The following is a 13967-nucleotide window of genomic DNA, read 5'->3' on the forward strand; positions in this document are numbered from 1 at the left end:
CTAGGTAAACAGTGGCGGCAATACAGCAGTGGGCAGGAGGAACCCCGGGGCTTCGCATCGTCTCAGGAAAGGGTGGTGGAGGGTACCTGCCGCTCCCCCCCCGAACCCGCCGCCGCGCGCACCGACCGACCGCCCATCTCCGCTACCTCCACCTCTGCCGACCTCGACCTTCTCTTCTCTCTTGCTCTCTCTCTTCCACACCACCCTCCCCCGTCAATCGCGGCCCCCGACGACACCTCACGACGCGACCCGAATGCTGCGGCAGCCGCGACACCCAGACACCGCCTTCTTCGAGAATCCGCAGCGACGTGGCGCGTAGCGGCTTCTGCTCGGCCGTCTCAACTCGACTTGTACGCCGACCGACACCGCGCACGAGCCGCACACGAACGACACACGTCGAGGCGCGCAATGGTCTGACGACAACCACCCGCGCCCTTTGCTCGTTTTCTTGCACCCTCTCCGCCTACGCTCCTCCCTCTCGAGCTCGCCATTGTCTCCGCTGGTTTCGAGCGCCCGCCCGCTTGCACCTTGGCCTTTGAATAACCCCTGCTTGGCGTCGCTTTTTAACACCGACATCATGGCCACCGACACGGGCGGCACAACAACCACCGCCTTCTCCAGCCCTCTCTCCTCGGCCCCGGGATCTGCTCCCGCTTCGGCGCCTTCATCACCGCTTTCCAGCCTCCCTAGCACACCCTCTCTTCCTGGCTCGCCCGTCATGCACCAGCAGAGCCGCCAGCCGCAGAAGCGCCCGGACCCCTCGAGCCGCTACCCTTCGCCCACCTCGTCGGCGCCCTCGGGCACCCAGTCCCCCGTCAAGCTCGGCGAGCCCATGGACGACAGCCCGCGCCCGGCCAAACGGCGCAGGGTCACGCCTCCCAAGGAGCGCACCACAATGTATCTGGACCTCATGAAGCCCAATGAGGACTTTTCCCACGAAGACAACTTCCAACTGCAACGTCTGCTCTCCGCCCTTCGCAAGAAGAAGAAGGTGGTCGTCATTGCTGGCGCCGGCATCTCCGTCTCTGCGGGCGTCCCCGACTTTCGCTCGTCGACGGGCCTCTTCGCTACGGCCCGCAGTCAGCACAAGCTCAAGGCCTCGGGCAAGCACCTTTTCGACGCCTCCGTCTACAAGCACGACTCCTCCACCCAATCCTTTCACACCATGGTCCGCGAGATGGCCGGCATGGTCAAGGACGCCAAGCCCACGCCCTTTCACCATTTGCTTGCCTCCCTCGCCAAGGAGGGCCGTCTGCTCCGCCTCTACTCGCAAAACATTGACTGCATTGACACCTCCATGCCGCCGCTCCACACGAGCGTGCCTCTCGAGCCCAAAGGCCCTTGGCCCAAGACGGTTCAGCTGCACGGTGGCCTCGAGAAGATGGTGTGCACAAAGTGTGGCGACCTGAAGCCCTTCAACGGCGACCTGTTCAACGGGCCCGAGGCGCCCCTCTGCGGCATGTGCAAGGAGCAGGACGAGGTGCGCACCGCCTACGCCGGAAAGCGCAGCCACGGAATCGGCCGGTTACGGCCAAGGTTTGTTCTCTACAACGAGTTCAACCCGGACGAGGAGGCCATTGGCAATGTCGCCAGGGCCGACCTCAAGGCCCGCCCCGACGCCGTCATTGTTGTCGGCACTACGCTCAAGGTCCCCGGCACCCGGCGGCTCGTCAAAGAAATGTGCCAAGTCGCTCGCGGCCGCAAGGATGGCTTCACCGCGTGGGTCAACATCGACTCGGAGCCCAAGGGCGTTGAGTTTAAAGACTGCTGGGACATGGTCGTGCGCTCTAAATGCGATGACGTGGCACGCCTCGCCAGCCTACCGCCCTACGACTGCGAAATCGGCGACAACTTTGAGATTTCTCCGGAGCAGTACGCCGAGAAGATTGGGGCTCTGCGCAAGAACAGCATCGAAGTCGGCATCCCCAGCAGTCCAACCAAGACGGCCATCGAGGTGCATATCGAGGCCAAGCCGAAGCAGGTCGAGGACATGCAGGCCATGCCGACACCGTGCCCGAGCCCGCCCGTCTCGGCCAGCAAAGGGCCGTCGAAGGCGAAGCAGACCAAGATTGTCTTCACCAAGCCGACCCCCGGCAAGGCCGCAACCGCCAAGGACCCCAGCGGCAAGGCGGCCAAGCCTCGCGCTCGCAAGCCCAAGCAGCCGGCCAAGGGCAAGGCGCCACCCAAGAACACCATCATGGAGAAGCTTAAGACGAGCAAGGCAACCATCGTCGACACGACCACGACCAAGAAGATTGTGCCGGACGCCTCCGTGCCCTCGCAGGGGCCACCGCAGGCCGCGCCTCAGGCGCCCTTGGGAAACGTGGCCATCAAGGGCGAGGCCGAGATCGTCTGTGCACTGCCCGCCCTGCGCCCGGAGCTGTCGCAGCGGCGGAGCTCGTCAGACAGCTATTTCAAGTGCGAAGACGGCGAGGCGCAGTTGGCGGACTCCAGTTCTGCTCCTCCTTCGACCCCAGTCATGGCAGAAGAACCGTTTTCGCGGGAGACTGTCTCTCCCAAAAGCATCCCGCAGAACATGCGGCACCTAATTGATGTATAATGGCATGAATGGGAGGCGTTGCATCATTTCCGGTTGATGAGCCCGCGATGGGCAGGCGTTTGCGTTAGATGTGGCAGCGGTCGGCGGACAGGTCGTCTAGACGGGCGGGCCTCGAGCATTGGTAACCGTGGCGTTTCGGTGTGGATTTGGGTCTTGGAGCCGGAGACGATGGATCGGCCGACGAGGATGGTCGGAAGCATCTAGGTATCTCAAGCGGGTAGCCAAGCATCGGCCGGCCGTACGCCGTGCGGCATTGATATCGACCTAGCGGCCCTAGCAGTTGGAGCAATTTCAATACCCCAAGACTGCCGACGAGTAACCCTTTATGCCGTGCCATAGGCCCTCCACTTCACTCGTGATGACAGGTTCTATTATGTACACGGAGTGGACATGGATGACTTGTTAAGTCGTCAAGGGAGAATACCGACGTTACACAACGCGAACGGAGCTGTTCCTCAGCCGACATGATACAGACTAGCCCGCCACGCAGCTGCCGTTGCAGTGCTTGACGTCCTCGACATAGTCGATGACGACGCCGCCGAGCTTGTCCAGGTACCTGGCGCACCCGCAGTGCCAGTCGGACATGAGGCCGACCATGAGGTCCACGTCCTCGCCGGCGCCGGCGCCGCCCTTCATGCCCTCGAAGAAGGCGCATATGCCGCCGTCCTTGCCGCCCCCCATGGGCCAGCAGGATATGAGCCGCCCCGTTGCGGTACCACCTCGTGCGGTAGGACTTGTCGCCGCGCGCGTGCGCGTACGCGTACAACGCCCTTGAAGACGGGCGCCCAGTCGTGGATGCCCCTGCAGGGCCTGTTGCCCCTGCAGGCGACGACGCGCTGCGGGCTGTGGATGGGGTCGTCGCACTTGCGCGGCAGCGTGTTGTTGGCGGAGGAGGAGGAGGAGGAGGAGGAGGGGGTTTCGCACTCGGGGACTTTTTCTCCCCAGGCTGGTGGTGCTGGTTTCCCCCGCCGCTGTCGTCGCGATGCCGGCTGCGGTCTCTGTCCCGTTCGCGTGCTGCCTCGTCTTCTGCCGCGGCGCCGACGTGGTGGTGGGACTCTCCTCCTCCTCCTCCTCGTCCTCCTCCTCCCCCTCCTCCTCTGGGCGTGGTCGTGGTCTTTGCTGCAGTGGACGGGCGGCGCGGGCAGGAGCGCCGCGAGGGCGGCGATGAGGATGTGGAGGGGGTGCATTGGAGGAGCAAAGGGGCGGCGGGGCGGTTAGTTGCCCGGCTGGACGGACGGGGGCGTTGCTAGATGTCGTTGTTGGCGTTCTCAATGATGACGGGGAGACGAGGCGGCTTGACTTTGCTGTCTGTCTGTGCTATGCTTTTGGTTGTATATGTTCCAGCAACAGCAACAGCAACAGCAACAGCAACAGCAACAGCAACAGCAACAGCAACAGCAACAGCAACAGCAAACCTCCCTATTACTCCAACGCAAGTCTCGTATCGCCCTAAGGCCCTAACATGTCCTCGGAATGGCCCATTATATAAGGTACCAAATACATGACGCACACGCTGACCTCAGGCACGGCCAAGTTGGGGTTCTCACACGTAAGGGCCTGGATTGCCAAGATAAAGTTGAGGACGAAGGGGACAGGGAGCGCCCGTGACGAGACGTTTGGGCGCCGCAGCAAAAAGGGGGGTGTGAGAGTGCTCGTGAGAGTGCGGGCTGGGTTGCGCGGCGTTTCGACTCGGTTGCGCGGGCCACACAACGACGATGAAGTTGAACTGCTTCGTGATATAGACTGCGAGTGTTTTCAATGGCCGAGTGTTTTCAATGGCGGGAGACACGGGCTTATACGCCGGGGGTCTTTCTTTTGTGCCACTGTAAGTTTACACAGGAGTCGCAGGCTCTCCGTAGTTAATATCTGGCAGGCTCGAATTGGGTCCGATAGCCATGTCCAGTGTCTTGATTGATGTTTGGCAGTTCGGCAGAGAGTATCATAGGGCGTTTTCGACATGGGTATCAAGGCAGTGGATTTGGTCACGAGAGTTGCATAAAAGCTGCCTCATCACCCTGTATCGATCGGTCTACCATACCGGATGCCCTCTCAGCCCGACACGCAGCTTCCCCTGTAGCTGTTGACGTAGACGACTTTGACGGCGTTGACGGCGTTGGCATCTTGAGACCTTCCGCCGGCGAACAGGCCCAAAGTCTGGGTTTATGCCAGTGTAATAGGCTAGTCGAACTGATGGCCAAGAGTGGATACGAAGCCAATGCGTTGTTGCCGTCGATATCATCACCGTGTTCATCTCTCCACCCCCAGAGGCAGTTTGAGCCTCAGTCCTCGAATGTGAGGGTCGTCGCGAAAACCCGGCCTCCCCATTGTGCTTCATCAACTGGCCATGGCGCATGTTGAAGCGTCTACTGGAGCACACGCAGGACACATGGCTTATGATGCCCGCCGCAGCGAGGCGTGTACTGTCACTCGTTGCCGTGGTCTCAACGGATCCCTTGTTTTCTTTACTTTTTTTTCCTTCTCTTTTCAATTCTCTTTTCATCAATCCGATTGCCTCAGAACTCGTCTGACGATCGAGACCAGAAGTAGCTCCTCGGGTTCGGTAGCAACACACCAACATGGTCACGGGTTACAAAGTCGTGTCTTCGTGCACGGAGTTGAAAGTGATAACGCATAAGTCACGGCTGAGGAGAGAACAAGGTAGCTATGCCGCGTTAAAGAGTTGATATCTAGCTGGCACTGTGGTCGAGGGAGAGAACACTTTGGGGAATCTTGCCCTCTTTGCGCTGCACGCCAGAGCGGCCCTAGCTGCTGCCCCTTCTTCTCAGTTGTGACGCTCCCGATATGTAGGGTTCGGAGGGGTCGGGAACTTCTTGACGCCCAGTCCCCCCCGGATAGCCTTAGGATCAAAGAGTTTGTCGTTGTCGATCGTTCCGTCGGAATTGAAATCAGTGCCTGAGCCCCCCCCATTCCGAGCGGGATATACCTCAGTCGCAAAGTTCCAGAATTGATCGAAGTTTTTGCGGAGCTCAGCCGGAGCCCTCAGGCCTTGCGTCAGTGCCTTGCCGCAACCCTGCTCCGGCTTGCGGAGCTCCGAGACGATTCTTGCGCCCTCGTCTTTCCCAAACGCCAGCTCGGCAGACTTGGCCGCAGTGGCTTCCTCGCGGGCTATGCGGGCCTGACACTGTTGCGCGCTCGCCTTGTGCGCCTGCTGGAGACGCCTCATGGCATCCTCGATTTTTGGCTCGAAGTCGGGCAGCGGGGGTGCAGACAGCCCCCTGATGATGGCATCTCGAGTCTTGAGGACCGCAACTGCTTTGATGGCGCGCTCCAACTCGGTCATGGCCGACGTGTTGGATGGCTTGGGATGGGCGACTCGAGAAAGGGACGCCGCGTCGACGAGGTGGAAACAAGTCCCCGACAGCTTGTCCAGTGTCGCTTCCCTGGATCCCTGGCGTGAGTACCCAACGGACCATTCAATGTTTTTCCTCAAGACGGGCTTGACGACCCGCATCGCGAGGTCCGCAAGGCTGTTGTCATATTTCATCTTGTTGTTGTCGGGAGTGGCGGCAACCAGCTCCTTGACCAGGGCCGGAACGTCAGGAGCCGGGTCTTGTTCGAGCCCTCCTCGGTCAATGACCTCGTCCAGGTGCCTGACCACGTTGGACAGTTCAATGGTCCTGCCAAAAGTGTCGAGCTTTTTGTCGAGCTCGGCCTTGGCCCCAGGGTCACCGATATGCTTTTTCGGAACCCAGACCTGGTGGTACTCGGCCGGTTCGCCGGCCCATTGTCTAGCTATTTTGCATTCAAAGGGAACCACGCCGTCCGTATCAACGTGTCCGTTGCGAAGCAAGTCGTAGTAGCAACTTGCCGTGAGCCCAACGCACTGTCCGTCTTTGACTGTATTGTTCTTCCATTGGTCCACGTGCAGGCACTTAGACCAGCCTCTAGTCTCGTCTGAGTCCACTGTGTACCATGCTTGCCCGGAAGCAAGGCCTGCAAAGCAGACGGCTGCGGTGAAGACCTTCATGACAGCGATGGAGAGATTGACTTGTTGTTCGAGCCGGTATGTCAAGAGGAGAACGGCGTCGACTTGCCAAAACGCTTGAGACGGAGCGCCGGAGTCGTCCTTATATATACACGTGCACTCGTGCTCGAGGGCAAGCACTGCTTGATGCCGTGCTGCAACTTTAAAGAGTCTATAATGCACATGCATCACGATACTGCGTCTTTCCAATATCATGCAGCGCCACAGAGGCCGCGCTGTATCTACTGACCATCGCCCAGATCGGTGCGGTACGGCTCTTCGGCGCCAAGGCGCGTGAGATGCATTCATGCAAGGCGAGGGAGACTATTGAGCACAAAGGTCTCTGGAGCGTGCTACAAAGTGCTTCATGCAGCGTTGGGATAACAGGACCGGCCAGCTGCAGCGACACGGCCCATGTCGTCAAGGCATTGACTGTCTTCTGGCCTTGGCTCGCAGCGATTGCGAAAAGGCAAGGAAAGGTATACATCGCGAGATTTGGTTTATGCGCCGCCCCATCTGGCCGGCCCGCTGAGCACGCCGTGACGAAGCATGTATGACTTTCTTCTTCATGCGCCGGGCCTACACTACACCGGCAGGCCTCAGCCTCTCACCCCTATATGCCCCTTCACGTGCACACTGCTGCTGTACAAAGTACTATATCTTGCAGTGTCTAATAAGACGCGCGTGTACTAGAAGCGGCCGTCGCGAATTACGCCTCGAAGAAGCCATCGCAGACTTGGTGGCCGCCTGGACTCATTCGAAGTATGTTTGATTGCATCAACAATGCCAGCCTCGACGCGCGCTTCCTCTCTGCTGGGCAACGGGCCCCATTACACGGCTGTGGCCAAGCGTGTCGTCCCGCCCGGCCGTTGTCACTGGCAGGCTGGCTTACCGACTTTCTGCAGCTGCGAACCTATACCAAACCATTGATTAGCTGCGCGGATCCATGCCTCTACGACGCGAGGTCACAGCAGCAACCGTACGAAGCAGGCCACGTCGATGAAGCGGCCCCAGCGACAACTACATCCGCTTGCCCGTGGTGGAGAAAACCAGTCCTCAGAACACCATGCCATGAGGATAGCGAGCACGACTACGCCGTCAGGCAGTGTGTGGGGTGAGGCAACAACATCCTGATGCCCAAGGCGATTGACGATGGCGGCGCGGCTTGCCCCGAATCGACGCTGGAACAGCACGAGCATATCAGTTTCTTCGAGATTCAGCGAATGCGCCGGGTCGTGCACGTCGTCATGTGCGACGCCCTGTTTCCCGCAGTCTCGGCATGAGTAGATAGACAATGGGCGGGAGGTCCATGGCAAATCCCGCGCGAAAACTGCTCACACGAGAGAGTCCAAACTGCAAGATCTCGCTGTCATCGCATTCGTTTCTTGTTGAGGGGGTATCTCTCTCTCGCTATAGATCGCTGATTCAGAAACGCACGCGTGATTTCGTGTTACACGTCCGGGTCGTGTACCCCATGTCCCCATGTCCCATGGGCCGGCGGACCACCGCCGCCGTCGTCACCGGAAGTGAACCTCAAACTTGTTCATGTCCTCGACGTCGGCCTCCTCCATGGTGACGTGCTCGTCCAGCCACTCGCCGTCAAACCTGACGCGCAGCTGTGTGTCCGACCCGACGCCCCGCTCCTTTCGGAACCCCGTCGCCAGCGTCTCGACCGTCGTCTCGGGCCGCACCGTCAGCCTGACGTCCTCGAGACCCTTGGCCTCGAGTATCACCCTGATCTTGATCTCCGGCGCCGGCGGCTCCTCGTCGACGTACTCTTCTTCGGACAGCTCGCCAGCCTCGCGCTTCAGCCGCTGCTCCTCCTCGCGCTCCATGTCCTGGAATAGCTCCGGCGTCCACGCTTCCATGTGCACCCGCTTGCCGTCTTCCATCAGCCCGTCCCTGCTGTTGCCGTCCACCCAGACGCGTCCGTGGCGCGGCCGGATGCCCAGGTGGAGGAGCGTCGAGGTGACGTAGACGCGCTTGCGCCGCCAGGTGAGGATGATGTCGTCGGCACTTTGTACCGGGAGGGTGGCCCCCTTTTGCTCCTGCACCGCCATCCACGTGTCGCGCACCACCTTGAGCGGCCTGGTGTAGAGAAACCTGGCACGGAAGGATGACGTGTTGGCCACCTGAGACGTGACGACTATCTCGACCTGCTCCTTTGGGGCCGGCGTGCCAGTGTCCGTGCCACTGTCCATCATGGCTTGGTCGCGCGCGCGTTGCTGCTCGGCTTTCCGCACGTACTCTTCAAACTCGGCGTCCTCGTCGTCGGGCGGCAGCAGAGCGGGGGAGTCGTCGACCACCACGAGGCCGCTGGTGCTTCGGCGTCGTCTGGACGGAGTCGCAAAGACGGCGTCCGACTCCGAGTCCGAGTCGATGGGGATGACCACGTCGTACGCCCGTGGCGCCGCCCTCTGAGGGGAGCTCTTGATCGGCGTGGCTGCCTTGCGGTTTGACCGTAGAAGGCGCGTAGATGGCGAGTCGACGGCAACTTCTTCGGCCTCCTCAAAAGACGGGATCGGGGTCTCAGTGGGAGTTAAACCGATCCTCGTGCGCTTCGACGCGGGAGGGGTAACCAGATCGCTACTTCGTACGTGGTGCCACGTCAGCCAAAGTCTAAAATCCTACGACAATGCGAAAGCTGCTCACCTGAAGCTCTCCTTTTCCACGGTCGTAGACTTATCGAGGCTGACTGGGTTGGGGCCGAGGCCGGCCGCGGACTCTGCCGTCGACGGTGGTTCTTTCGAGGGGCTTCCGTGCTCCCACGATGGGCCGTCGTCGTGGTGCGCGGCGTCAACATCGTCACCGTCTTCCTGTAGGGGCCGCTTGCCCAGCTTGATGGACGCCCGTTTCCTCTTCTCCTCCTCGCGCTGCTGCTTCTTCTTGAGCCTGCGCTCGCGTTCCGCCGCGACAATGGGCTCCATCTCCTTGGCCCTGCGGAAGAGCGCGAGCCCGTCGTCATCGTTGTTGCTGTTGTTGTTGTCGTCGGGCGCATTCTTGTCGTCGTCGCTGGAGGCGTGCTTGGGCAGCGACGTCTTGCGCAGCGCCGTGGGCTTGAACGGCAGCTTCTTGAGTCGCTTCGGTGGCGACGTCGCGGCACCTCCGTCGGCCATGGCGGGAGGCTAGGCTGCGGACGCCCGTTTGCCGTGGGCTTCTCCTTCTGATCTGGATTCTGGAGCTCGAGCAAATGCAATGCCACTACTGCGACTGCCGCCACCACATGGATGGGAAGCACGAGGGCTAGCCAGTCGTTTTTATAGTTGGTGGGCGTGGGGGGGTGGTGGTGGTGAGGCTGTCAGACAAAGACGACGCCGGGAAGACAAAAAGGCGACGGGCGGTTCTTGGCGGTTGCGAGCCGCTCGTCACGGGCGCGTGGAGGCGCGTCGCAAGGCAACTTTTGGGGGCCGCTTCAGTGGAGGTCCAGCGCTAACGGCTGCGGCTCCGAAGGAGTGCAGCGAGGCGGGCCCGCCACAGTGCGAGCCACCCCCACAGGCCCAGCAGCCTTACCGCGCGCTACCTCGAGATCGGTTCCTCCAGGTTCTGACCTCAGCAATCTCAACCTCCGTCTCCGACTTCAACGTCGATCCGTCACATCACATCACCGCCAGCGCCTCACAGCCCTCCAACGCACCGCCGCCCTCCTCGCCACTCACGCGCCTACTCATCGCACGCAGACCCTCTCAAAATGGAGAACGGCAGCGCCTCGCAGGGCGAGGGCAAGGACCCGTCCAGCTTCCTGAGCGACATCATCGGCAACCCCGTCATCGTCAAGCTCAACTCGGGCGTCGTCTACAAGGGTGAGTTGAGAGAGACGCTCCCGGCGCGTCGCTGGCCGACTGACCGTGGCCGACGACTGACGCGACTACAGGCGAGCTGCAGTCGGTGGACGGGTACATGAACATTGCGCTCGAGAAGACGCAGGAGTTTGTCAACGGCACCAAGCGGAGGGAGTACGGCGACGCCTTTGTGCGAGGCAACAACGGTGAGGCGCCCTCCCCTTCATCCACCACCACCACCACTACCGCCTCCTCCTCCTCCTCTTCCTCCTCCTCCTCCTCTTCCTCCTCCTCCTCCTCTTCCTCCTCCTCCTCCTCTTCCTCCTCCTCCTCCTCGTGCGGTGTCGCCCAACCAACCCCTGACGGACTGGCCTGCTGACCTACGTGCGAACAGTCATGTACATTTCCGCAGACTCATAAAGCTTGAGATGAATTAAAGAATATCAAGAAGAAATATTGCATGTCATCCGTCCTGATAATGCAGTGGTGTTCCGGCGGCCTACAGTCTACAGCCTCGTCGTCCACGTATATACCGTCGTCCCGTGAAACTCAATCTCGCCCTCGTCGTTCCAGCTCCCGTCCGCCCCGTCCAGGATCTCGTCGAAGCGCGCCCGGAACGCCTCCCTGGGCCCGCCCCTCTCCAGCATGTACACCTGGCTCAGCGTGTTGACGCGGTCCCAGAGCAGCTCGCGCGTCCGCCACACCGTGAACGGCAGCCGCTCCTCGGCGATGGGCGTCGACACGAGCCTCTTCTCCTCGTCCCGCTCCGCCGCCTGCCGCTCGAATACCTCGCGCCACTTGTCGTCGCGGAAGCGCGGCGGGCCGTCGGCGGGCAGTGCCAGGATGAGCTCGTTGAGCTCCCGCTCCCAGCGCGTGGATGTCTTCCACCCGCGCGGCTGGTTGTCTGGCCGTGGGGAGCGCGCGCGTTCTGTTTAGCCAGGGGAACAACATATGCGTGATAGCCGTACGGAGGAAGTGGAAAGGGAAAAGGGGAACGCACATTCTTCAATGTTCCAGATGACGCCCAGCTTGCCCCCCGGCTTGAGCACCCGGCGAATCTCCCGCAGCGCCTCCTCGTGCGCGAACCTAGTGATACCCAACGGGCCTTTCATGAGCGTTCTAGTGTCTGCAGAAGCTTCCTCCTTCCCTCCCCCTCGTAGAGGCCCTGATATCGTGCTGGCAAAGGTAAAGGCAACGGCTGCACTCACCAGTGAAACGACTGCGCCGCCACCACCGCGTCCGCCCACCCGTCCTCCACGCCCTCCATCCTCGTCGCCAGCCCGTCCCTCGCCGTCACGCCCGCCAGCCGCTTGGCCTCGAGCTCGCGCCGCATCTTGGCCACGGGCTCCACGGCCACCACCTCGAGGCCCTCGCCTTCCCCGTCACCCTCGCCCTCGCGCCGCCGCGCCGCCAGCAGCTCCGTGAACTTGCCCGTCCCCGCCGCGAGGTCGACGACGCGGTGCGCGCCGGCGCCGGCGACGCCCAGGTGCGCGAGCAGCGCGTCGACGGCCCGGGGCGGGTACGACGGCCGGTGCAGGTCGTATGCCGCCGCGTCGTCGAAGCCCTTTGCCGCGGCCTGGTCGACGCCGGCGACGCCTGCGGTGGGTGTTGCTGACGATGAGGACGCCATTTTACCTCTAATGCTTGCTTCGCTCTCACTTAGCAATGGCAGTAGTTATCCGCGGAACAAAACAATGCACGGAAAGACCCCAACCGGTCTTCAACAACAACACGGTCATGGATGACGGTACGCCCCTCCGTCTCGGGCGCTGTATTATATATAAGTCGAGCATCCGGCTTCGGCACGGCGCCGTTGCAGCCGAGTCAAGTCGCGTGCTAATAACCTAACTAACGGGAGCTTACTCTTGCGTCAAGGCGTGCCGTCCCACTGGATGATGCAACTGGAGGGTGGTGGTGGTGTTATCGAGCTATGCCCCGACCATCGGAGCGGAAGCCGATCGAATTACGAGCCCGTTGTTACGCCGCACCGCGCCGTACTCGTACGCACAGAGCGGCTACGACAACTTCACCGTGCAAGTCTTTGCTTATTTATTCACTGATTCATTCACTCACTGCACAATCCTGGGTGCCTTCTTCGGCCGTTATTCATTTGGCGTGTCTCATGTATGTACAAGCTCGTCGTGAAAACGTTACATTGGTCGCCCTGATCGTCGCCAGGCCCGTGTCGGGCCGCGACGGGCGCCGCCCTAATGACGCCGCCGCCGCCTCATGCTCGGGCACTGTACAGTACAGCATCGTAATTGTCCGCTGACATAACAATTTATATGGTGGCAGAGCCCGGCGTCGACGCATCCCGTGCAGTCCCTCTAGCTGCGGGACTTCTTCCGCAGCTTCGACGGCCCCTCGCTGCGTTGCACCGTGGCATCCGTGTCAACGTTTGACTCGTCCGCATCGTAGCTTAGAAGCTCCTGCCTGGGGCCCAAGACTCCTGCCGGCAGCACCTCAAAGCCCATGTTGCTGCGCCTCGTCTTTCTGTTGGCGTATACTTCGGCCGTGCCGTACAAGACGGCCTCGCGGGGCTCCACCTCGAGCGAGTGCCGATGCGAGTACGACATCGCAGTAGGCACCGTGAGATGCTGCTGGTGCAAGTTCACGGGTGGAAGCAGGGGGAAGCTTCGTTCGTGGGAGCTTGGTGATGAGCTAGGCTCCCCCCCTCCCTGGGTTTCTCGTGACGTAGATGGCCTCCTCGTCGAATACGTCGACAGCATCTCGGTTTCTGTCGAGTCGCGCACGTCTGCCGCGGACCAGTCGCTGCTCCTCGCGGCTTCGACGGCCGCAGGGAAGCGCGTCATCGTCACGCGCTTTGCCATCTGGGCGTCCTCGACGGAATATGTGGTAGAGTCGTCACGCAGCCTCGACTCGACGGCCCGTTCCTTACCCTTCCACCTGCTACCATGCGGCTCTTCCGTAAGTGTGACGGTTGACGAGGCTCCGAGTCGGCTGCCGTCGGGCGTGTTAGTCCGCGATATCCAGATGCCCTCGACCTCGACGCCGCTCTCCAGGGCGCGGACTCCAAAGGGGATATCGTTGGGGTTCGTCGAGTCGATGCCGCAGTGCCGCATCTCCTGGAGCCGCCGTCTCCTCTCCTCCTCGATGATTTCGTACTTTCGGATTCTGCGGTTGGACCACCACAGCTTCACGACGCCGACGACAAATACAAGCACGATGGCACAGGCGAGGACCTAGACAAAGGCGGAGCGTGAGCCCAAGGGGCCTGCGGCGTAAGAGGGGGGGTCTCACAAATGTCATGTCCTGCCATAGCTCCCAACCGACAAAGAATTTACCCATTTTGGTCGTCCCGCGCGAGAACGCCTCGTGAGAACTTGCGTATGCAAGTGCGAAGACGCCTGCCAAGTATTATAACGAATGTGGGAAAGAGTCTGGCGGACGTGATTAAGCGAGAGACGACGAAGCCATGGCAGGCCTTAGCAGTGAAGTCGTGTCACGCTCTGCACTCAGGTGGAAAGGGAGGAAGAAAGGATTGGGCCCGAACGTCGCTCCGACACAAACGAGGAGCAGCAGCCGGCATAAGGTAGATGTGAGCCAAGGCAGCGGGTCTGGAGTGGAAAGAACCAGCGGCGGCGGGAGTGGCAGCTGGCAGTCCGTGACACCGGAGCTCGTT

The 13967-nt window shown here is 61.2% G+C and overlaps 7 protein-coding genes across 7 annotated transcripts; 2 read left to right on the forward strand and 5 right to left on the reverse strand.

The window, feature by feature from the left end:
* Positions 1-577: 577 nt before the first annotated feature.
* Positions 578-2560, forward strand: PLICBS_002502 (uncharacterized protein; the record flags this gene model as incomplete). Its single annotated transcript, XM_018322191.1, has 1 exon — positions 578-2560. One exon carries the CDS (start codon positions 578-580, stop codon positions 2558-2560), a length of 1983 nt encoding a protein of 660 aa, XP_018179671.1.
* Positions 2561-3034: 474 nt separating this feature from the next.
* Positions 3035-3241, reverse strand: PLICBS_002503 (uncharacterized protein; the record flags this gene model as incomplete). The annotated part of the gene is made up of 1 exon (XM_065600029.1): positions 3035-3241. The coding sequence occupies one exon, from the start codon at positions 3239-3241 to the stop codon at positions 3035-3037; it is 207 nt and encodes a 68-aa protein (XP_065456101.1).
* A 2101-nt stretch (positions 3242-5342) lies between these two features.
* On the reverse strand, positions 5343-6548 carry PLICBS_002504 (uncharacterized protein; the record flags this gene model as incomplete). The annotated part of the gene is made up of 1 exon (XM_018322192.2): positions 5343-6548. The coding sequence occupies one exon, from the start codon at positions 6546-6548 to the stop codon at positions 5343-5345; it is 1206 nt and encodes a 401-aa protein (XP_018179672.2).
* Positions 6549-8062: 1514 nt separating this feature from the next.
* PLICBS_002505 (uncharacterized protein) lies at positions 8063-9661 on the reverse strand (the record flags this gene model as incomplete). The annotated part of the gene is made up of 2 exons (XM_018322193.2): positions 8063-9131; positions 9198-9661. The coding sequence occupies 2 exons, from the start codon at positions 9659-9661 to the stop codon at positions 8063-8065; spliced, it is 1533 nt and encodes a 510-aa protein (XP_018179673.2).
* A 572-nt stretch (positions 9662-10233) lies between these two features.
* Positions 10234-10744, forward strand: PLICBS_002506 (U4/U6-U5 snRNP complex subunit lsm6; the record flags this gene model as incomplete). The annotated part of the gene is made up of 3 exons (XM_018322194.1): positions 10234-10345; positions 10417-10530; positions 10719-10744. The coding sequence occupies 3 exons, from the start codon at positions 10234-10236 to the stop codon at positions 10742-10744; spliced, it is 252 nt and encodes an 83-aa protein (XP_018179674.1).
* An 86-nt stretch (positions 10745-10830) lies between these two features.
* On the reverse strand, positions 10831-11954 carry PLICBS_002507 (uncharacterized protein; the record flags this gene model as incomplete). Its single annotated transcript, XM_065600030.1, has 3 exons — positions 10831-11228; positions 11325-11410; positions 11533-11954. 3 exons carry the CDS (start codon positions 11952-11954, stop codon positions 10831-10833), a joined length of 906 nt encoding a protein of 301 aa, XP_065456102.1.
* Positions 11955-12651: 697 nt separating this feature from the next.
* On the reverse strand, positions 12652-13633 carry PLICBS_002508 (uncharacterized protein; the record flags this gene model as incomplete). Its single annotated transcript, XM_018322195.1, has 2 exons — positions 12652-13527; positions 13586-13633. The coding sequence occupies 2 exons, from the start codon at positions 13631-13633 to the stop codon at positions 12652-12654; spliced, it is 924 nt and encodes a 307-aa protein (XP_018179675.1).
* Positions 13634-13967: the final 334 nt, after the last annotated feature.

The sequence above is a fragment of the Purpureocillium lilacinum genome (genome assembly GCF_023168085.1).
Source record: "Purpureocillium lilacinum CBS 284.36 DNA, scaffold_2, whole genome shotgun sequence".
In the NCBI taxonomy this organism is placed as follows: domain Eukaryota; kingdom Fungi; phylum Ascomycota; class Sordariomycetes; order Hypocreales; family Ophiocordycipitaceae; genus Purpureocillium; species Purpureocillium lilacinum.